Source organism: Bufo bufo, chromosome 8 (genome assembly GCF_905171765.1).
Source record: "Bufo bufo chromosome 8, aBufBuf1.1, whole genome shotgun sequence".
Classification (NCBI taxonomy): domain Eukaryota; kingdom Metazoa; phylum Chordata; class Amphibia; order Anura; family Bufonidae; genus Bufo; species Bufo bufo.
In genome coordinates, this window is record NC_053396.1 from 227,595,665 (window position 1) to 227,620,158 (window position 24,494).

Below are 24,494 nucleotides of genomic sequence, written 5' to 3' on the forward strand. Positions count from 1 at the left end.
GTGCAGGGATAGACCGCCGGGCTAATCTTACACCAACTACAGGATTAGGAAATCTGGTGCAGGGATAGACCACCGGGCTAATCTTACACCAACTACAGGATTAGGAAATCTGGTGCAGGGATAGACCGCCGGGCTAATCTTACACCATCTACAGGATTAGGAAATCTGGTGCAGGGATAGACCGCCGGTCTAATCTTACACCATCTACAGGATTGGGAAATCTGGTGCATGAATAGACCGCCGGGCTAATCTTACACCAACTACAGGATTAGGAAATCTGGTGCAGGGATAGACCGCCGGTCTAATCTTACACCATCTACAGGATTGGGAAATCTGGTGCAGGGATAGACCGCCGGGCTAATTTTACACCATCTACAGGATTAGGAAATCTGGTGCAGGATAAGACCGCCGGGCTAATCTTACACAATCTACAGGATTGGGAAATCTGGTGCAGGGATAGACCGCCGGTCTAATCCTACACCATATACAGGATTAGGAAATCTGGTGCAGGGATAGCCCGCCGGGCTAATTTTACACCATCTACAGGATTTGGAGATCTGGTGCAGGGATAGACCGCCGGGCTGATTTTACACCATCTACAGGATTAGGAAATCTGGTGCAGGGATAGACCGCCGGGCTAATCTTACACCATCTACAGGATTAGGAAATCTGGTGCAGGGATAGACCGCCGGGCTAATTTTACACCATCTACAGGATTAGGAAATCTGGTGCAGGGATAGACTGCCGGGCTAATCTTACACCATCTACAGGATTAGGAAATCTGGTGCATGAATAGACTGCCGGGCTAATCTTACACCATCTACAGGATTAGGAAATCTGGTGCAGGGATAGACCGCCGGTCTAATCTTACACCATCTACAGGATTGGGAAATCTGGTGCAGGGATAGACCGCCGGGCTAATCTTACACCATCTACAGGATTAGGAAATCTGGTGCATGAATAGACTGCCGGGCTGATCTTACACCATCTACAGGATTAGGAAATCTGGTGCAGGGATAGACCGCCGGGCTAATCTTACACCATCTACAGGATTAGGAAATCTGGTGCAGGATAAGACCGCTGGGCTAATCTTACACCATCTACAGGATTAGGAAATCTGGTGCAGGGATAGACCGCCGGGCTAATTTTACACCATCTACAGGATTAGGAAATCTGGTGCAGGGATAGACCGCCGGGCTAATTTTACACCATCTACAGGATTAGGAAATCTGGTGCAGGGATAGACCGCCGGGCTAATCTTACACCATCTACAGGATTATGAAATCTGGTGCATGAATAGACTGCCGGGCTGATCTTACACCATCTACAGGATTAGGAAATCTGGTGCAGGGATAGACCGCCGGGCTAATTTTACACCATCTACAGGATTAGGAAATCTGGTGCAGGGATAGACCGCCGGGCTAATCTTACACCATCTACAGGATTAGGAAATCTGGTGCAGGGATAGACCGCCGGGCTAATTTTACACCATCTACAGGATTAGGAAATCTGGTGCAGGGATAGACTGCCGGGCTAATCTTACACCATCTACAGGATTAGGAAATCTGGTGCAGGGATAGACCGCCGGGCTAATCTTACACCATCTACAGGATTAGGAAATCTGGTGCAGGAATAGACCGCCGGGCTAATCTTACACCATCTACAGGATTAGGAAATCTGGTGAAGGGATAGACCGCCGGGCTAATCTTACACCATCTACAGGATTAGGAAACCTGGTGCAGGGATAGACCGCCGGGCTAATCTTACACCATCTACAGGATTAGTAAATCTGGTGCAGGGATAGCCCGCCGGGCTAATCTTACACCATCTACAGGATTAGGAAATCTGGTGAAGGGATAGCCCGCCGGGCTAATCTTACACCATCTACAGGATTAGGAAATCTAGTGAAGGGATAGACTGCCGGGCTAATCTTACACCATCTACAGGATTAGGAAATCTGGTGCAGGGAAAGACTGCCGGGCTAATCTTACACCATCTACAGGATTAGGAAATCTGGTGCAGGGATAGACTGCCGGGCTAATCTTACACTATCTACAGGATTAGGAAATCTGGTGCAGGGATAGACCGCCGGGCTAATCTTACACCATCTACAGGATTAGCAAATCTGGTGTAGGGATAGACCGCCGGGCTAATCTTACACCATCTACAGGATTAGCAAATCTGGTGCAGGGATAGACCGCCGGGCTAATCTTACACCATCTACAGGATTGGGAAATCTGGTGCAGGGATAGACCGCCGGGCTAATCTTACACCATCTACAGGATTAGGAAATCTGGTGCAGGGATAGACCGCCGGGCTAATCTTACACCATCTACAGGATTAGGAAATCTGGTGCAGGGATAGACCGCCGGGCTAATCTTACACCATCTACAGGATTAGGAAATCTGGTGCAGGGATAGACTGCCGGGCTAATCTTACACCATCTACAGGATTAGGAAATCTGGTGCAGGGATAGACCGCCGGGCTAATCTTACACCATCTACAGGATTGGGAAATCTGGTGCAGGGATAGACCGCCGGGCTAATCTTACACCATCTACAGGATTAGGAAATACGGTGCAGGGATAGACCGCCGGGCTAATTTTACACCATCTACAGGATTAGGAAATCTGGTGCAGGGATAGACCGCCGGGCTAATTTTACACCATCTACAGGATTAGGAAATCTGGTGCAGGGATAGACTGCCGGGCTAATCTTACACCATCTACAGGATTAGGAAATCTGGTGAAGGGATAGACCGCTGGGCTAATCTTACACCATCTACAGGATTAGGAAATCTGGTGCAGGGAAAGACTGCCGGGCTAATCTTACACCATCTACAGGATTAGGAAATCTGGTGCAGGGATAGACTGCCGGGCTAATCTTACACCATCTACAGGATTAGGAAATCTGGTGCAGGGATAGACCGCCGGGCTAATCTTACACCATCTACAGGATTAGCAAATCTGGTGCAGGGATAGACCGCCGGGCTAATCTTACACCATCTATAGGATTAGGAAATCTGGTGCAGGGATAGACCGCCGGGCTAATCTTACACCATCTACAGGATTAGGAAATCTGGTGCAGGGATAGACTGCCGGGCTAATCTTACACCATCTACAGGATTAGGAAATCTGGTGCAGGGATAGACCGCCGGGCTAATCTTACACCATCTACAGGATTAGGAAATCCGGTGCAGGGATAGACCGCCGGGCTAATTTTACACCATCTACAGGATTTGGAGATCTGGTGCAGGGATAGACCGCCGGGCTAATCTTACACCATCTACAGGATTAGGAAATCTGGTGCAGGGATAGACCGCCGGGCTAATCTTACACCATCTACAGGATTAGGAAATCTGGTGCAGGGATAGACCGCCGGGCTAATCTTACACCATCTACAGGATTAGGAAATCTGGTGCAGGGATAGACCGCCGGTCTAATCTTACACCATCTACAGGATTAGGAAATCTGGTGCATGAATAGACTGCCGGGCTAATTTTACACCATCTACAGGATTAGGAAATCTGGTGCAGGGATAGACCGCCGGGCTAATCTTACACCATCTACAGGATTAGGAAATCTGGTGCAGGGATAGACCGCCGGGCTAATCTTACACCATCTACAGGATTAGGAAATCTGGTGCAGGGATAGACCGCCGGGCTAATCTTACACCATCTACAGGATTAGGAAATCTGGTGCAGGGATAGACCGCCGGGCTAATTTTACACCATCTACAGAATTAGGAAATCTGGTGCAGGGATAGACCGCCGGGCTAATCTTACACCATCTACAGGATTAGTAAATCTGGTGCAGGGATAGACCGCCGGGCTAATCTTACACCATCTACAGGATTAGGAAATCTGGTGCAGGGATAGACCGCCGGGCTAATCTTACACCATCTACAGGATTAGGAAATCTGGTGCAGGGATAGACCGCCGGGCTAATCTTACACCATCTACAGGATTAGGAAATCTGGTGCAGGGATAGACCGCCGGGCTAATCTTACACCATCTACAGGATTAGGAAATCTGGTGAAGGGATAGACTGCCGGGCTAATCTTACACCATCTACAGGATTAGGAAATCTGGTGCAGGGATAGACCGCCGGGCTGATCTTACACCATCTACAGGATTAGGAAATCTGGTGCAGGGATAGACCGCTGGGCTAATCTTACACCATCTACAGGATTAGGAAATCTGGTGCAGGGATAGACCGCCGGGCTAATCTTACACCATCTATAGGATTAGTAAATCTGGCGCAGGGATAGACCGCCGGGCTAATCTTACACCATCTACAGGATTAGGAAATCTGGTGAAGGGATAGACCGCCGGGCTAATCTTACACCATCTACAGGATTAGAAAATCTGGTGCAGGGATAGACCGCCGGGCTAATCTTACACCATCTACAGGATTAGGAAATCTGGTGAAGGTATAGACCGCCAGGCTAATCTTACACCATATACAGGATTAGGAAATCTGGTGCAGGGATAGACCGCCGGGCTAATCTTACACCATATACAGGATTAGGAAATCTGGTGCAGGGATAGACTGCCGGGCTAATCTTACACCATCTACAGGATTAGGAAATCTGGTGAAGGGATAGACCGCCAGGCTAATCTTACACCATATACAGGATTAGGAAATCTGGTGCAGGGATAGACCGCCGGGCTAATCTTACACCATATACAGGATTAGGAAATCTGGTGCAGGGATAGACCGCCGGGCTGATCTTACACCATCTACAGGATTAGGAAATCTGGTGAAGGGATAGACCGCCAGGCTAATCTTACACCATATACAGGATTAGGAAATCTGGTGCAGGGATAGACCGCCGGGCTAATCTTACACCATATACAGGATTAGGAAATCTGGTGCAGGGATAGACCGCCGGGCTAATCTTACACCATCTACAGGATTAGGAAATCTGGTGCAGGAATAGACCGCCGGGCTAATCTTACACCATCTACAGGATTAGTAAATCTGGTGCAGGGATAGACCGCTGGGCTAATCTTACACCATCTACAGGATTAGGAAATCTGGTGCAGGGATAGACCGCCGGGCTAATCTTACACCATCTACAGGATTAGTAAATCTGGTGCAGGGATAGACCGCCGGTCTAATCTTACACCATCTACAGGATTAGGAAATCTGGTGCAGGGATAGACCGCCGGGCTAATCTTACACCATCTACAGGATTAGTAAATCTGGTGCAGGGATAGCCCGCCGGGCTAATCTTACACCATCTACAGGATTAGGAAATCTGGTGCAGGGATAGACCGCCGGGCTAATCTTACACCATCTACAGGATTAGTAAATCTGGTGCAGGGATAGCCCGCCGGGCTAATCTTACACCATCTACAGGATTAGGAAATCTGGTGCAGGGATAGACCGCCAGGCTAATCTTACACCATCTACAGGATTAGTAAATCTGGTGCAGGGATAGCCCGCCGGGCTAATCTTACACCATCTACAGGATTAGGAAATCTGGTGCAGGGATAGACCGCCGGGCTAATCTTACACCATATACAGGATTAGGAAATCTGGTGCAGGGATAGACCGCCGGGCTGATCTTACACCATCTACAGGATTAGGAAATCTGGTGCAGGGATAGACCGCCGGGCTAATCTTACACCATCTACAGGATTAGGAAATCTGGTGCAGGAATAGACCGCCGGGCTAATCTTACACCATCTACAGGATTAGGAAATCTGGTGCAGGGATAGACCGCCGGGCTAATCTTACACCATCTACAGGATTAGTAAATCTGGTGCAGGGATAGCCCGCCGGGCTAATCTTACACCATCTACAGGATTAGGAAATCTGGTGCAGGGATAGACCGCCGGGCTAATCTTACACCATCTACAGGATTAGTAAATCTGGTGCAGGGATAGCCCGCCGGGCTAATCTTACACCATCTACAGGATTAGGAAATCTGGTGCAGGGATAGACCGCCGGGCTAATCTTACACCATCTACAGGATTAGTAAATCTGGTGCAGGGATAGCCCGCCGGGCTAATCTTACACCATCTACAGGATTAGGAAATCTGGTGCAGGGATAGACCGCCGGGCTAATCTTACACCATCTACAGGATTAGGAAACCTGGTGCAGGGATAGACCGCCGGGCTAATCTTACACCATCTACAGGATTAGGAAATCTGGTGCAGGGATAGACCGCCGGGCTAATCTTACACCATCTACAGGATTACGAAACCTGGTGAAGGGATAGACCGCCGGGCTGATCTTACACCATCTACAGGATTACGAAACCTGGTGAAGGGATAGACCGCCGGGCTAATATTACACCATCTACAGGATTAGCAAATCTGGTGCAGGGATAGACCGCCGGGCTAATCTTACACCATCTACAGGATTAGAAAATCTGGTGCAGGGATAGACCGCCGGGCTAATCTTACACCATCTACAGGATTAGGAAATCTGGTGCAGGGATAGACCGCCGGGCTAATCTTACACCATCTACAGGATTAGGAAATCTGGCCATTGTACTTTTTTCCAGTCACATCCAAAGCTGCATCAACCATCCTACTTTTTGCTGTTACCAGAGAGCGGTGGATTGTGGGAGCTCAGATGGAAGGGATGAGCTGTCTGGTCACATATCATTAATATATTAATCATCATCATCACCATCATTATAATATATAAATCAGCAGCAGCATCATATTCACCACAATCACCAATCTCATACATAATAATTGTAATTGCTATCAGCCCCCCATCTAGAGTTGCCGTCTGGCCAGTAAACCATGGCCTTGCCATGAGGTGTGAGATACCGCCATGCTACTAAATGCTATATCGCGGGCTATATAGAGATATAAGCGGAGAACCCATAACCAGGACCCTGCTAGCTGCCACAGAGCCCGAGGTAATACCTGCAGATCACCCTCGACCTGATTTCTAGCTGTATCTCAGGCCTTATGGTGGTGACGTCTCTGAATAGATTCTGGCTCATATCTCTAGGTGCTACAGAGCCTGAGATATTCCAGGTTGAAGCCAGGATGGAGGAGGGGCAGGGGGTAGGTGCTGACCGCCAGCAGTACCTGACCCCAGAGGAGGGCTACGGCGGGGTTCACACTGGCATTGTTATTTCCATTGTTCGGATCCATTATAGGAGAAGAATAAAAATAATGGAAGCAGCGTTTCCACCAAATGACAGGAATCAACGCCGGCGGACGGACCGCACTGACTATGATGGCATCTGGTTTCCATTAGAAAACCCAGCATTTCACCTGACATAAAGTGTAGCCTGCCGAGCTATCCCGAATGTGTTATGGAGTGTGCAGCTGATTAATGTGACTTCTGTGGGTGTAAGGTTTGGCCAAGTTCCCATCAGCAGTAATGGTTTCAGGACTTTTCGGCTATTGTGACCAATTATCTCAGTGGCGTCAGATCCACATCACTTGACTCTTCTCTCATCATAAATATTGAAAACATGAGGGAATAAAGTCCTATCTGCAGGACAATAGGAACATGAAGGAAACATAATGGGAACATGGCGGAAACATGGCAGAAACATGGCGGAAACATGGCGGAAACATGGCGGAAACATAATGGAAACATAATGGAAACATGATGGAATAAAGTCCTATCTGCAGGACAATAGGAACATGGCGGAAACATGGCAGAAACATGGCGGAAACATGGCGAAAACATGGCGGAAACATAATGGAAACATAATGGAAACATGATGGAATAAAGTCCTATCTGCAGGACAATAGGAACATGAAGGAAACATAATGGGAACATGGCGGAAACATGGCAGAAACATGGCGGAAACATGGCGGAAACATGGCGGAAACATAATGGAAACATAATGGAAACATGATGGAATAAAGTCCTATCTGCAGGACAATAGGAACATGGCGGAAACATAATGGGAACATGGCGGAAACATGGCGGAAACATAAGGGGAACATGGCGGAAACATAAGGGGAACATGGCGGAAACATAAGGGGAACATGGCAGAAACATAAGAGGAACATGGCGGAAACATAATGGAAACACGGTGGAAAGATAAGGGGAACATGGCGGAAAGATAAGGGGAACATGGCGGAAAGATAAGAGGAACATGGCGGAAACATAATGGAAACATAGAGGAAACATAATGGGAACATGGCGGAAACATAATGGAAACATAGAGGAAACATAATGGGAACATGGCGGAAACATAATGGGAACATGGAGGAAACATAATGGGAACACGGTGGAAACCTAATGGGAACATGGCGGAAACATAATGGGAACATGGAGGAAACATAATGGGAACATGGAGGAAACATAATGGGAACATGGCGGAAACATAATGGGAACATGGCGGAAACATAATGGGAACATGGCGGAAACATAATGGGAACATGGAGGAAACATAATGGGAACATGGTGGAAACATAATGGAAACATAGAGGAAACATAATGGGAACATGGCGGAAACATAATGGGAACATGGAGGAAACATAATGGGAACATGGCGGAAACATAATGGGAACATGGCGGAAACATAATGGGAACATGGCGGAAACATAATGGGAACATGGAGGAAACATAATGGGAACATGGAGGAAACATAATGGGAACATGGTGGAAACATAATGGAAACATAGAGGAAACATAATGGGAACATGGCGGAAACATAATGGGAACATGGCGGAAACATAATGGGAACATGGCGGAAACATAATGGGAACATGGAGAAAACATAATGGGAACATGGCGGAAACATAATGGGAACATGGCGGAAACATAATGGGAACATGGAGGAAACATAATGGGAACATGGAGGAAACATAATGGGAACATGGCGGAAACATAATGGGAACATGGCGGAAACATAATGGGAACATGGCGGAAACCTAATGGGAACATGGTGATAACATGGGACATTAACATGGGCTGACGGACAGACATGGCCGGTGATCCTCATATATCTTATCCCGTCCGTTTAGCAGTTCTGTTCGGCTCCTCTGGTGGAATGTGACCTCAGCCCAGTCACCCCCCCCCCATGGGTCTCATTATACCTGCAGTGAGAAAACGATCGCCCGTCATCTAATCCCCCCTCCTCCTCATCAGACCGTTATATTGACAGACCAGACCTTTCTCAGTGTCCGGATCCCAGCGTCAGATTAGTGGCCCCCAACACCCGGACTGCCGTCTCCATGTTACACCGTCCTCTTGGGTCTCTAGTGTAAAACCTTCTCTCGCGACACCCGTTACCCACTGCGGGAATGGCGACTATTACTAGAGAGGAGGATTTATTTTCTTACAGATGGAGAAGTTTCCGTCAGAACAGACATTTTCTCTCACCGTCGCCATTCTGACGAACCAGGACAAACTGGGCTCCTGCATAGGGCCGCACAGTTCTAGGGCAGCAGTGGAGGGGATGGATTCTCCTGGCTTTCTCCATAGGAGCCGTTCACACATGAGGCTGATGCAAACCATTGGTGTCAGATAACGCCATGTGTTCAGTCCCCATAACCATTAACCATGTGTCACGTGACGCCCCCAACCACACACCCTTTTATCTGTGTAATCTAGGCCAGTATTGTTTGTTGGGTAAGGTGGCGACACTACCCCCATCATCCTTAGGTTTGTGGAAGCGGAGAGGTTGGAATTCGTTCACACTGAACCCGCCGAGATTTAGGAATCGGTAATATGGCTGCTGCTCTAAAATCACCAAGGTTAAAGGGGAATGCCATACTGGTTGACTAGGGGTTAATAGACTAAGCATCTATTGTGCACAAGATCTTGCGCTATACACAGTCGCAGCATAGCGGTATACACAGAATACAGTATACTGCACACACCTGAGTCGTTACAGTGTATCAGTGCAGGTAAAATCCATTCACCTCACATAGGACTGTCTAGACTGGATACAACTGCGACAACCCTGCAGCTGTGTGAATAGATGGATTGGATGTAAGCAAGAATGTTCCTATACACTGGCAGCAAGCAGAGATCTTGGAAATGATAATGAATTCAAACAAGATGGATTATCAAATCGCAGAACTACATGTGATCATTTCGCTTCATTTACATAACACTGAAAAGCTCGTTAATAACTGGCGCTCCCGGCCGCAGCTCCGCCCCCTGTCCATCCCCCGCTTGATCCCAGGTGGGGTCAGGACATCAGCGCCGTGTCCCGGCTGGAATCTCAATCTATCATCCCCTCCATCTAACAAATAGTGGATTCGATTAGAGGATACCTATGAGCCTCTCATCCCTCCGGGGACAGGAATGAGCCCCATCATGGAAGGAACGGATATTTCTATTACTGGACAATTCCCACAGATCTGTAGGGATATTCCTTGTCTGATAATACAAATTCCCAACAGACTTTGTGCATATATTCTTTATGGTTTCCAAGATCTCTGCTGACTGTCATTTAATAGGAATCTTCATTGTTTACAACCAGCCCTGGTCATGTGATGGACGTCAAGTCATCAGAGCATGGATCGAAGATTTCTATTCAATGACAGTAATCAGAGGTATGTTTCTCACTGCCGCAGTTCATAGGATTGTTTGCTGATCACGGCGGCGCTGATGACTGGTTATGTACAATCTATCCACATATACAGCCATTCCTGAACATCCAGTTACTTGTTTTACAGCTGATCTGTGTATTAGATGACTGATATCCTTTATATTAACCCCCCCCCCCCCCCCCTTCAGACACTTATACTGGACCATAATACTAAGAAGCAACTGATACATTATAGTAAAGATGAATTACCTCTCAGAGTCGCCCCCGATTGTGTCACCCGCTCTCTGTCAGGAAGAAAATGAAAAAAAAAAAAACATTTAGCAACATGTGATTGGAGGGAAGAAGAAGTAACAGAATCATAGATACAATGTGACCGAGCGAAAGGGGTCAGGAAGTGAGGAGTCAACCAAGAGAGAAGTCACATGTAACCAGAACATGACCGTCTGACCACAGAGAGATCCCAGAGCAGGACACACCCCAAATATCACATTATAATCACTTTGTAACAGTCATATACACTATAGAAGAGCTAAGTATATTACTGTATTATACTCCAGAGCTGCACTCTCTATTCTGCTGGTGCAGTCACTGTGTACATACATTACATTACTTATCCTGTACTGATCCAGAGTTACATCCTGTATTATACTCCAGAGCTGCACTCACTATTCTGCTGGTGCAGTCACTGTGTACATACATTACTTATCCTGTACTGATCCAGAGTTACATCCTGTATTATACTCCAGAGCTGCACTCACTATTCTGCTGGTGAAGTCACTGTGTACATACATTACTTATCCTGTACTGTCCCTGAGTTACATCCTGTATTATACTCCAGAGCTGCACTCCCTATTCTGCTGGTGCAGTCACTATGTACATACATTACTTATCCTGTACTGATCCTGAGTTACATCCTGTATTATACTCCAGAGCTGCACTCACTATTCTGCTGGTGCAGTCACTGTGTACATACATTACTTATCCTGTACTGATCCTAAGTTACATCCTGTATTATACTCCAGAGCTGCACTCACTATTCTGCTGGTGCAGTCACTGTGTACATACATTACTTATCCTGTACTGATCCTGAGTTACATCCTGTATTATACTCCAGAGCTGCACTCACTATTCTGCTGGTGCAGTCACTGTGTACATACATTACTTATCCTGTACTGATCCTGAGTTACATCCTGTATTATACTCCAGAGCTGCACTCACTATTCTGCTGGTGCAGTCACTGTGTACATACATTACTTATCCTGTACTGATCCTGAGTTACATCCTGTATTACACTCCAGAGCTGCACTCACTATTCTGCTGGTGCAGTCACTGTGTACATACATTACTTATCCTGTACTGATCCTGAGTTACATCCTGTATTATACTCCAGAGCTGCACTCACTATTCTGCTGGTGCAGTCACTGTGTACATACATTACTTATCCTGTACTGATCCTGAGTTACATCCTGTATTATACTCCAGAGCTGCACTCACTATTCTGCTGGTGCAGTCACTGTGTACATACATTACTTATCCTGTACTTATCCTGAGTTACATCCTGTATTATACTCCAGAGCTGCACTCACTATTCTGCTGGTGCAGTCACTGTGTACATACATTACTTATCCTGTACTGATCCTGAGTTACATCCTGTATTATACTCCAGAGCTGCACTCACTATTCTGCTGGTGCAGTCACTGTGCACATACATTACTTATCCTGTACTGATCCTGAGTTACATCCTGTATTATACTCCAGAGCTGCACTCACTATTCTGCTGGTGCAGTCACTATGTACATACATTACTTATCCTGTACTAATCCTGAGTTTTACAGCAAGACACGGAGGCTTCGTATTGCTTACTCCTTCTTTACTTCCACCAATAGCAGCAAAGGAGAAATTAACATAATCAAAACAATAAAGGCCCCTCCCCTAACAGATCCTATAATAAGCAGTGTCCTCTTTATATCTTCCTCTTTCTTTGCTGCTCCACCAAAGCTAAGTGATCTATATGTTCGATTATGTGATTTTAGATTGGGAAGCAATTATGTATTTGCATGGTATTTTATTACTTGCCTAGTATATATAGACTTTTCTGCCTGTAACAGGGTCTCCCCCTTGTTCCCTTCATTTGTGGAGTTTTTATCACTGTATTACTGTATTCCCATACACCTATTGCGGCCTTCATCTGGGGGCCGTCCCCCCCTCCCTCTCTTTCCCCTCCGCTTTGTTTCATCGGCGATTTATCCCCTGAATTGTTTCCTCTTTGGGGTGTGTTGCCTTGACCCCCCTCCTCTCCCACTACCTTTGTCGCCGCTCCGATCCCTTCCCGCTGGTCTCCGGCGGCAGAGGTTCTCGGCGGCATATTTCTGTAACTTCCCGCGGCTCCGAGATCTCGCGAGATCTCGGCGGCCATCTTGGGAGCTCCCACCCGTCCTATCGCGGGATTTGGGAGCGCTCACCAGTGCCTTGCTACTCTCAAGCGGCTCCGGATCGGCTCCTGCTATAGTGCGGTGCTTGGGGTGATTAACCCCTGTTTAGGTTAGTTTCTGCCACAATTTAGGCACCTTTAGACTAGGTTCCCCCATCGGTCACCCTGCATTTAGATTTTAGCTATATAATAAACAAAACCATGTCCTCAGACCGCTCTCCCTCTGGGCCTAATCCACCCCCACCCACAGGGGACCCCAGCCTGCCAGTCATGAGTTCACAGGCCCTGGAGCTACAACGCTCAGTGTCTAGTGCCATTATAGAGGCCATGGGATCCATGTCCTCAATGATCTCTCAGACCATATCTCAGGCCTTATCGGCCCATGCTCCTGGCCCCTCTAATCTAATGCCTACACCCACTATCCCGCAGCCTACCATTGAACCTCCTGCCCAGGAGACTTTGACTGGTGTGATCCAAGCCACCCATGATAGCGCGCTTAGATCGCGCAAAAGAGCCTTACCGCGCCAGGCAGAAAGGGCGCGAACGTGGAAATGTGCTAGAGCACAAACTGATGACATGGATTCTGATAATGAATCGGACATGGAGGCTTATGCGGAGGCAAGTGACCACTCTGAAGGAGTGTTAGAGATGGAACCTGAGTTTCCAAGCACCTCAGGCCCTAGGCCTTCCACATCTGGGTCCGTGGGCGCATCCACCTCTGCCCCTAACACGGCATCTACCCTGGTGGATCCTTCTGGCAACCCACTATTTGACCCTGATGCCCTCCACCACCCTAGGTCGGCGGAGTGGATGCCGGTAGCTCATGTGAGCGACTACCTGGAGCATTGGGTGCGTCGTCCTCTCAGCAAAGAGGCGCGCAGCAAGCTCCGTGCAGAATGCCCTAGACCATTGATCCCCAACAAGGTCTGTGAAACGCCATCTGTGGATCAGAAGATGACTCAGTTTTTAACTAAAACCGGCTGGAATCCCCGTAAAGGGCTGGATTCCGCTATAAAGAGTTGTCAGGACAAGCTCCTCGACATTTTTGGCCCCCTCGCCAAAATCTTTGAAATGGCCGAATCGGCCAAAGTGGACGGCTCTCCGATAGATCCGGAGGAGCTTACTGGCTGGATACAAAGAGCCATTTGCATTGCGGGCAGCACCAATTCCTCCCTGTCCATTGAAAGGCGTAAAGCCATTCTTTTTAAGATTGACCCAAAATTGGCCAACCTGGCACTCACTGAGACAGGGAAGGATGCTCAGGGTCAGCTGTTCGGGGATTCCTTCATTAAGGACCTCAGCAGGTACGTTGGAGCATTTACCGCATTGGACAAGGCCCAGTCCTCCATGAAAAGGGTATTTCAGGGACGGGTCTCCACTAGGGCCGGCAGTAGTAGGGGCCGTCTGTCCGGCCGCTCCAGTTATCAAGCCCGCAGCTCGGGCAGAGGCTCCTTCAACCAGAGGCCTCCTTTCCAGGACCAAAGGAATCCTCCCTCGTTCTTCCCGGCCAGAGGCGGCCAATGGCGTTCCAGGTCGGTTAGAGGAAATCCGAACTACAGAAAATCTTTCGGTAAGTCTTTCCCCAGTGGGGACTTCTTTCACTCCTTGTGTAGGGGGCAGACTCCGTCTATGTTCCCACGTTTGGTCCAGCATCACATCAGATCCATGGGTGCTGAACACTGTGCAGGGGTTCCACATAGAACTTACGAGTTCGCCAGATCTCGTCCCTTCTCCCCCTCCCCTGGCACTACCGGACAGGGAGCTAGTGGACGTAGAACTTTTTTCCCTCTTGCACAAGGATGCGATAGAAAGGGCCCCTCCTACCCAAAGGGGCGTTCTCAGCCACATTTTTCTAGTCCAGAAAAAAGGGGGACAATTTCGTCCGGTCATAAATCTCCGGGCACTGAACTCTGTGGTGCGCTACCGCCACTTCAAGATGGAGGGGATTCACCTCCTTCGGGACTTGCTGATTCCGGGGGACTGGATGGTGAAGCTGGATCTCAAAGATGCCTATCTAACGGTCCCGATTGCCTCCTCCTCCAGGGATCTTCTTCGTTTCCTGTGGAAGGGCGAAGTGTGGCGCTTCACTTGCCTACCGTTCGGTCTTTCCTCAGCGCCTTGGTGCTTCACCAAGTTACTGCGCCCAGTCATGACCTGGCTGCGGAGCCGTGGAGTTCGTCTTGTCATTTACCTGGACGACATCCTCATTATGCACCAATGTCAGTCGTCCCTGCTACAACACCTCCAGTGGACCTCGGATCTTCTGACGGGTTTGGGTTTTCTACTCAACCTCGAGAAATCCTGCTTCTCACCGACTCGACGTATGGAGTTTCTGGGCTTCACGGTGGACTCTGTCGCGGAATCTCTCAGTCTTCCTGCAGAGAAATTGCGGACGATACGCAAGGAGTTGAGACATGCTCTCTCAACTCCCTCCCTATCCCTACGCCACCTGGCTCGCATCATTGGGCTACTAGCCTCCTCTATCCAGGCAGTCTTCCCCGCTCCGCTCCATTATCGGGCTTTACAGCGCCTGAAGATCGCCCACCTCCGTGCCGGGGCCTCGTTTGCAGACGCGGTGATTCTGGATCAGGAAGCTCAGGAGGAACTTCGTTGGTGGTTGAGCAACTTGGAAGCCTGGAACGGCAGAGCAATCTTCGGATTCCAACCAGAATTCACGGTAGAGTCGGACGCGAGTCTCCAAGGTTGGGGTGCCCACTGCGAGGGTATCTCCACTGGGGGTCGATGGTCGGAGTCCGAGACCCATCTTCACATCAACGCTCTGGAACTTCTAGCGGGTTCGTTTGCCATCAGGAGTTTCACCAAGGGCATAGCTCATGCATGCATCCGTCTACGCATGGACAATGTGTCGGCGGTCCGTTACGTCAATCACCTAGGCGGCACTCAATCGGCCACCTTAGCCCGACTGGCGAAGGAGTTCTGGTCCTACTGTCTGTCCAGGGACATCATGATTCAAGCGGAGTACCTGCCGGGTCTTCACAACTACAAAGCGGATCGGAGTTCCCGATGCTTCACGGACGGCAGCGACTGGAGGCTGAATCCGGAAATGTTCTCCTCAATCTCGGACATCTGGGGTCCTTGCTCCATAGACCTTTTTGCCTCCCGGCTCAATACTCACCTGCCCAGGTTCTTCAGCTGGCGGCCGGACCCGGAAGCAGAAGCGGTGGATGCGTTTCTACAGGACTGGTCCTCAGCCCTACATTACGCGTTTCCTCCGTTTGCCATGATTCCGAGGATGTTGCTACAGACTCGGCGTCAGGTGGCGGAACTGGTGGTGGTGATTCCCTTTTGGGGATCTCAAGCCTGGTACCCGATTCTCCTAGAACTCCTGGTCGATGTGCCTCTCCTACTCCCGACGCGGACGGATCTCCTCCAGGACCCTCTGGGTGCCCCACATCCCCTGCTGGTCGAAGGCTCCCTTCAACTTCTTGCGTGCCGAATCTCAGGACTCCAGGAGAGGTCGAGGGAATTTCGGAGGCAACTAGACGCCTCCTGGACAACGCTTGGGCTCCCGGCACCCGAAAATCTTACCGGGCAGCTTGGGGATCTTGGGTTAGCTGGTGCATGGAACGGGACCTGGATCCCGTTTCGGCATCTGTAACCCATTTATTGCAATTCCTGACATCTCTTTTTGAAGCAGGGAAAGCTTATCGGACCATCAATTTGTTCCGTTCTGCGATTTCCTCGACTCATCAGGGATTTGATGGCGTTCCTGCTGGTCAACACCCTTTGGTGTCTCGACTTTTACGTGGCTCACGCTTGGCTCGGCCTCCTCGGCCACGTTTCACCACTACGTGGGATGTTTCCCTGGTCCTGTCTTTCCTCTCTTCCTACGCGGCTCTTTCCCTCCGTCAACTGTCAGCCAAGTTGCTGACCCTTTTTTGCCTGATTTCCTGTAAGAGGATCTCTGATGTCAGGGCTCTGGATCATGATGCCAGATCCTTTACTCCCGAGGGTGTTACTTTTAACATCACGCGGCGTACCAAGACCAATATTCGGTCTGTGTCATATCCCAGTTTTCCGTCTTCGCCGGCGCTCTGTCCTGTAGCTTGTCTACGGGAATATGAGTTGCGCACTCGGTCTCACCGGTCTGCGGACATTCCGCAGCTTTTCCTCTCTATTCGCCATCCCTTTGGCCCGGTTACCAGTCCCACTTTGGCGCATTGGATGAAGTGGGTCATGTCCCTTTCTGGGATTGATACGACAATCTTTACCGCTCACTCGGCCAGGGGCGCGGCTGCTACTGCCCTTGCAGTTTCAGGGGCTCGTTTGGAGGACATTCTGCGTCTGGCTGACTGGTCTAGAGCCACGACGTTCACAGAGTTTTATTTCCGTCCGTCCCCTCATGTGTTTTCTGCTATTATTGAGCAGCTTTGAACTTGCAATACGAAGCCTCCGTGTCTTGCTGTAAAACTTAATGATTTTCCTATTTCATGACGTAAAGTCATAGTTTTATTAAAGACACGGAGGCGAGTATTGCCCGCCCTAGGTTTCTCCTGCCCCCCCTATTATTATTATTACTGTTATGGTATTATTATTGACTATTACACTGTCTCTGTTGCTATTTATGACGTTTTTACCATTAAGGTTTATTATGGTTCTGTTTCAGCGACCTTTTTAATGTACGACCGTTATAGGGTCGAGATTGCGCATTTGTACCCATGTGTTTACACTGGCTATATTATTTGTTCTGTTTCAGGTTGAAAACTCCTTGGCAGATGGAATTCCGTGTTGTTCCAGGTTTCCTGAGATGTTAGCCATGTTGGCTCGAGTTCTTCAGTTGGAGGGAGAAGAATGGTCGGTGTCGGAACCAGTTCCAGTTCGGTTCGTTTTCGATTATGGTTTGGCGGTTGGTGTCGTGGATTCAAAGAAAGAGGAAGATATAAAGAGGACACTGCTTATTATAGGATCTGTTAGGGGAGGGTCCTTTATTGTTTTGATTATGTTAATTTCTCCTTTGCTGCTATTGGTGGAAGTAAAGAAGGAGTAAGCAATACTCGCCTCCGTGTCTTTAATAAAACTATGACTTTACGTCATGAAATAGGAAAATCATTAAGTTACATCCTGTATTATACTCCAGAGCTGCACTCACTATTCTGCTGGTGCAGTCACTGTGTACATACATTACTTATCCTGTACTGATCCTGAGTTACATCCTGTATTATACTCCAGAGCTGCACTCACTATTCTGCTGGTGCAGTCACTGTGTACATACATTACTTATCCTGTACTGATCCTGAGTTACATCCTGTATTATACTCCAGAGCTGCACCCACTATTCTGCTGGTGCAGTCACTGTGTACATACATTACTTATCCTGTACTGATCCTGAGTTACATCCTGTATTATACTCCAGAGCTGCACTCACTATTCTGCTGGTGCAGTCACTGTGTACATATATTACTTATCCTGTACTGATCCTGAGTTACATCCTGTATTATACTCCAGAGCTGCACTCACTATTCTGCTGGTGCAGTCACTGTGTACATACATTACTTATCCTGTACTGATCCTGAGTTACATCCTGTATTATACTCCAGAGATGCACTCACTATTCTGCTGGCGCAGTCACTGTGTACATACATTACTTATCCTGTACTGATCCTGAGTTACATCCTGTATTATACTCCAGAGCTGCACTCACTATTCTGCTGGTGCAGTCACTGTGTACATACATTACTTATCCTGTACTGATCCTGAGTTACATCATGTATTATACTCCAGAGCTGCACTCACTATTCTGCTGGTGCAGTCACTGTGTACATACATTACTTATCCTGTACTGACCCTGAGTTACATCCTGTATTATACTCCAGAGCTGCACTCACTATTCTGCTGGTGCAGTCACTGTGTACATACATTACTTATCCTGTACTGATCCTGAGTTACATCCTGTATTATACTCCAGAGCTGCACTCACTATTCTGCTGGTGCAGTCACTGTGTACATACATTACTTATCTTGTACTGATCCTGAGTTTTACATCAAGACACGGAGGCTTCGTATTGCTTTCTCCTTCTTTACTGACCACCAATAGCAGCAAAGAGAAAAAATTTACATACAAGGAACCATGGCAACCAAGGTCCCTCCCCACTGGCCCCTATAATAGGCCGCTCTTCCTCTGTAACTTCCTCTTTCTTTGCTGCTGCCAAGCTAAGTACATCATTTATTCTCTGCTGTTTTTAGCTACTGTATTGTTATCTCTTGTAGTTTTGAGCTGCGTACATAGGGTGACTAACCCTGTTTGCTGCTCAGCGCTCCGCTTGCGTTTGCGTCTTGCTTTGCAGGTGGGGGGTTTATGTACCTCTGCGCTTATCCTCGCGCTTTGGGGATATTCATGCGGCCGCATTAAGGCTCTCCCTCCTTCCCTCCTCCCCACCCCCCAACCGGGTTCTTTTCATTCTGGGCTTGCATTTGTCCAGAAGTCTGAATGCCCAGCTTGATGAGTTTCAGCCTAGGACACAGGCGTCTCTAGGTTCAGGTCCTGACAACCAGCCTTGTACTCCACTTGTGTCCAGAACTTCCCCTAGCTCATTCCTCATATTACTCTGCTGGAGGTATTTTAGTATGGCCGTTCGCCTCATGGTTCCCCACCCCCCAGATGCATTCCTACCTGCGCTGGCGCCACACCCTCTATTTCGGCGGCGCCATTCCCGGCGTTTCCTCCCATCTTGATGGCCCTCTGTGATCGCCGGCCGCGAGATCTCGGCGGCCATCTTGGAAGCCCTCTGCGATCGGCCGGCCACGAGATCTCGGCGGCCATCTTGGAAGCCCTCTGCGATCGGCCGGCCGCGAGATCTCGGCGGCCATCTTGGTGAGGTCGATCGCATTTCGCGGGCTTCCGGGGGCGGTCCTTCCACAGTTCCGGCTTCCGGTCACTTGTTCCGACTCCCTGCACGGTCGGCGGCTCCTGCGCTCCTGCTCCTCGGCTCATCGGCTCCTAACGCTGCAGGTGACATCAGACCTGGTCCCCTGGGTTAATCTTGCCCCAACGCTGCCCCAGTTAGGCATCAAGGCTAGCTTAGTTAGGCATTCACCTCAGACATGTCTGCCCCTACCCCACCTCCTACGGCCAGTCGCCCCCCATCCTCCCCGGTGGGACTTTACCCCACTGAGTCTGATGCGCAGGCTCTTGCCCTACAACGATCAGTTTCTGACGCGATTGTGGCAGCCATGGGCTCCATGTCGTCGGTGTTGTCACAGACTATTGCTCAGGCTATGTCCGCACGTCCTGCTAGTGCTCCCTTGCTAGACCCCATTGCCGTACCGCAGCCTACCTCTATTGAACCCCCTGTATTACAGGGGAATTTTACTGGTGCGCACCTTGCCACCCCAGAAGCCGTGCTTAGATCACGGAAAAGCGCCTCTTCCCGCCAGGCAGAACGGGCGCGGACATGGAAATGCGCTAGAGCGCAATCACCTGACCTGTCTGACTCGGAACGAGCTTCAGACGAGGAGGAGTTAGCGGATTTGGATTACGGCACAGAGGAGGATCTCATTTCCCCAGGTCAGGGCCCTTCGGCCTCCGCTGCGGTGGCCTCTTCTGCCAAGGAGGTGGCGTTGACTTCCGCTGCTACCCGTTCTGAGGTTGTGTTGGATGATTTGGGCGAACCGATGTTCGACCCCGAATCGCTTCATCACCCTCGTTCGGCGGAATGGCTCCCCTCCCCTCATGTGGGAGCGTATTTGGAGCATTGGGTGCGTCACTCGCTCAGCCGCGAGTCACGCAATAAGCTTAGGTCCGAGTGTCCCCGGCCAGTGGTCCCCAATAAGGTGTGTGACACCCCGTTGGTGGACCCCAAGATGTCGCAGTTTCTAGCTAAAACGGGTTGGAACCCAAAAAAGGGCCTAGATTCAGCCCTCTGCAGCTGCCAGGACAAGATTTTAGACGTCTTTGGTCCATTGACCAGGATTTTGGAGATGGCTGAGGCGGCTAGGCTTGAGGGTACCCCGATTGACCCTATGGAATTGAGGGGTTGGGCCCAGAGGGCCATATGCCTTACTGGCAACGCTAATACGGCCGTTGCAATTGAGATAGACCCCAAATTGGGCAATTTGGCGCTCACTGAGGCAGGGAAGGACGCCCAGGGCCTCCTCTTCGGCGAGTCCTTCATCAAGGACATGAGCCGGTTCGTGGGCACTTTTACAGCGCTAGACAAGGCCCAAGCATCCATGCGTAGGGTCTTCCAGGGAAGGGCCTCTCATCGGGCCGGCAGTGGTAGGGGCCGCATATCCGGCCGTGCAAATTTCCAGGCCCGTGGAACATACAGAGGTCCAGGTGGACATCGTCCTCAGTTTCAGCACCAAGGCAACGCAGCTCCGTTCTTTGCCACAAGAGGACATCAATGGCGTTCTCGCTCCTTCCGGGGCAACCCGAACATTCGCAGACCATTGGGTAAGTGCTCCCCGGTTTGGGGATTTTTATGCTAGCGCTTAAGCTAATAATTCAGTGTTATAGCAATTGACTCATATCCAGTATTTCTGTGTTCTTACCCCCTTTTCAGCCTCTTACATTTCTATGTTACCTTGGCCAGGGAGCGGACTCCTGATTTGTTCCCACGCTTGAAGCCGTATTGCCACGGTCCCATGGGTACTTACCAGGGAGGGGATTTCACATAGAGCTCAGGAGGTCCCCTTATCTAATTCCTTCCCCTCCGCTAGTTCACCCGGTAGCACGGTTCGTGCATCGGTGGACGCAGAATTGCAGTCCATCTGACGGAGGTTGTCCCTAGAGCCGGCACACCCGGCATGGGCGGGGGGATCAGCCTTATCTCCCTCGTGCAGAGGAAAGATGGGCGGATGTGACAGGGCATCAACCTTCACATTTTGAAGGCGGTAATTTCTTACCATCTCTTCCAAATGAAGGGATCCAGCGGGGTCGCTGAAACGTCCAGGGCGGACCTATTGTCTGATCTCGGTTGCCCCCTCAACTGGGATAGGTTCTACCTTACTCCGACCCAAAGGTTGAAATCCTTTGGATTCACGGTGGGTTCACTCTCAGGGTCCCTCAGTCTGCCGGCGGCGAAGTGGCGGAGTTTTCCGCTAGGAGTTGCTACATGCGCTCCTCGCTCCCCATCTCCCGTTTCGCCACCTAGCCCGCATTTCGGTCCGGTTGGTCTCATCATGGCAGGTTGTTTTCCCATGCCCCACTGCATTATCGGGCGCTCCTGCGACCGAAGATCGCCCTTCTTCGGTATGGTGCCTCCTTGCGGACGCGGTGTTTCCGGGTTCGGGACCCCGGGAGGAGTTGAGTTGGGGGATAGTCAGCCTAGAGACATGGAACGTGACTGTGGTCTGTGGATCTCTACCGGAGTTGGCTATCTAATCGGATGCGAACCTCCAGGGCGGGGTACCCAGGGCTACGGGCTCTCCACTGGGGTCCCTGGTCGGCGGATGTAACCCTCCTACACATCTTGTGTTGGAGCTCCTGACGGGGTGTTCACGACAACTTCAGGTTATGGGTCTGAGGTCCGTCGTTCGCTTCGCTTTTCGGCTCTACAGTCATCGCACCCGGACGCAGTCCTCCAGGACTGGGCTGTGTCCCGCCTATACAGGTTTTATCCATTCTCGTTGACCCAGAGGACACTTACACAGGTTCTCCGCCTTCGGGGGGCCCAGGTTATAGTGGTTCCGTTCTGGGGGTCCCAGGTCTGTTTCATTTTTGTAGATTAGGAAGAAGACCCCGGTCCTTCTTCGAGCCGGTTGGATCTCCCACACAACCCTCGGGGTCTGCGCCATTCCCTTTATCCTCGACGGATCCCTGCTGTGGCGCTTTCACATTTAGGCAGTTGTCAGCTTATTTACTGGCGTTATTTTGCCTTTTTTTTTTGCATTCATTGGGGTCTCGATGGTGAGGACTCTTGTTTACGACGCATGTTCTGTTACCCTGGGTGGGGTCACTTGTAACATTCCGCGTCACATCATGACTAGCTTTGTCTTATGTCCTTCCCAGTTTTATTCTTCCCTGATCTTTTGTTCCAGGGCGTTCCTTTGGGAATACGTGTCCAGGACCCTGGCACATTGGTGTTCGGCCAGTTTTTCATTTATTTATTCCTTTTGTCATCTTTTCGGATGGCGTTTTTTCCCCTATGTTAGCACGCTGGCTTTTAGGGGTCAGGTCTTGGCGGGTGTAGACACGTCTATCTTCAGGGCCCCTTCTGCGTATGGGACCTCTGTCACCGTCTGGGCGGTTTTGGGGGGCTACATTTGGGGATGTTATACGTCTTCCTGATGGGTCAGAGGTTTCCAAGTTCAGGGAGTACTGCTTTCGGCCTCCATCTGAATTGTTCACTGCAATCTTAGACGGGCTTTGAACTTGCAATACGAAGCCTCCGTGTCTTGATGTAAAACTTAATGATTTTCCTATTTCATGACGTAAAGTCATAGTTTTATTAAAGACACGGAGGCGAGTATTGCCCACCCTATTCCCTCCCTTGGGGTTTTGTCTCGCGGTTTTTGTTACAGGGGTCATGTGTCATTACCTCTATGTATTATTAACCTTAAGTTATTTTGTTTTAGGTATTGATTGTCCTAATGTTTGTTTCATTGCCATTGTTTGCATGTTATTTAGCCATTTATTTTGTTTTCTGACATTTTACACTTGTTGAGTCAGTTGCGTAGATGGCTTCCGGACATTCTGTCCTGACACGTTGGTTTCACCTAGACCTATGGTCTGCTTTTTTTTTTCAGGATGAAGCTATTTCCGCTATCGGTTGCCGTATTATCGGTTGAGGTCTTCTGCAGTTTAGCCAGGTTGGCTAGTTGGTTGCGCTAAATGGGCGTTGGATGTTCCGTTCCAGTTTAAAGTTCAGCGTTTTCGTATGGATGTTCGGGATGTCAGCATCAGTTTTCAAAGAAAGAGGAAGTTACAGAGGAAGTGCGGCCTATTATAGGGGCCAGTGGGGAGGGACCTTGGTTGCTATGGTTCCTTGTATGTAAATTGTTTCTCTTTGCTGCTATTGGTGGTCAGTAAAGAAGGAGAAAGCAATACGAAGCCTCCGTGTCTTTAATAAAACTATGACTTTACGTCATGAAATAGGAAAATCATTAAGTTACATCCTGTATTATACTCCAGAGCTGCACTCACTATTCTGCTGGTGCAGTCACTGTGTACATACATTACTTATCCTGTACTGATCCTGAGTTACATCCTGTATTATACTCCAGAGCTGCACTCACTATTCTGCTGGTGCAGTCACTGTGTACATACATTACTTATCCTGTACTGATCCTGAGTTACATCCTGTATTATACTCCAGAGCTGCACTCACTATTCTGCTGGTGCAGTCACTGTGTACATACATTACTTATCCTGTACTGATCCTGAGTTACATCCTGTATTATACTCCAGAGCTGCACTCACTATTCTGCTGGTGCAGTCACTGTGTACATACATTACTTATCCTGTACTGATCCTGAGTTACATCCTGTATTACACTCCAGAGCTGCACTCACTATTCTTCTGGTGCAGTCACTATGTACATACATTACTTATCCTGTACTGATCCTGAGTTACATCCTGTATTATACTCCAGAGCTGCACTCACTATTC

The 24,494-nt window shown here is 49.2% G+C and overlaps 1 protein-coding gene across 1 annotated transcript in view; it reads right to left on the reverse strand.

The window, feature by feature from the left end:
• The window catches only part of LOC120977959 (connector enhancer of kinase suppressor of ras 2-like), a 535,146-nt gene that overhangs the window by 47,101 nt on the left and 463,551 nt on the right, over positions 1 to 24,494 (reverse strand). Inside the window, exon 13 of the mRNA XM_040406152.1 lies at positions 10,744 to 10,778. Coding sequence (XP_040262086.1) covers positions 10,744 to 10,778 — 35 coding nt within the window. The remainder of the gene's footprint in view (positions 1 to 10,743; positions 10,779 to 24,494) is intronic.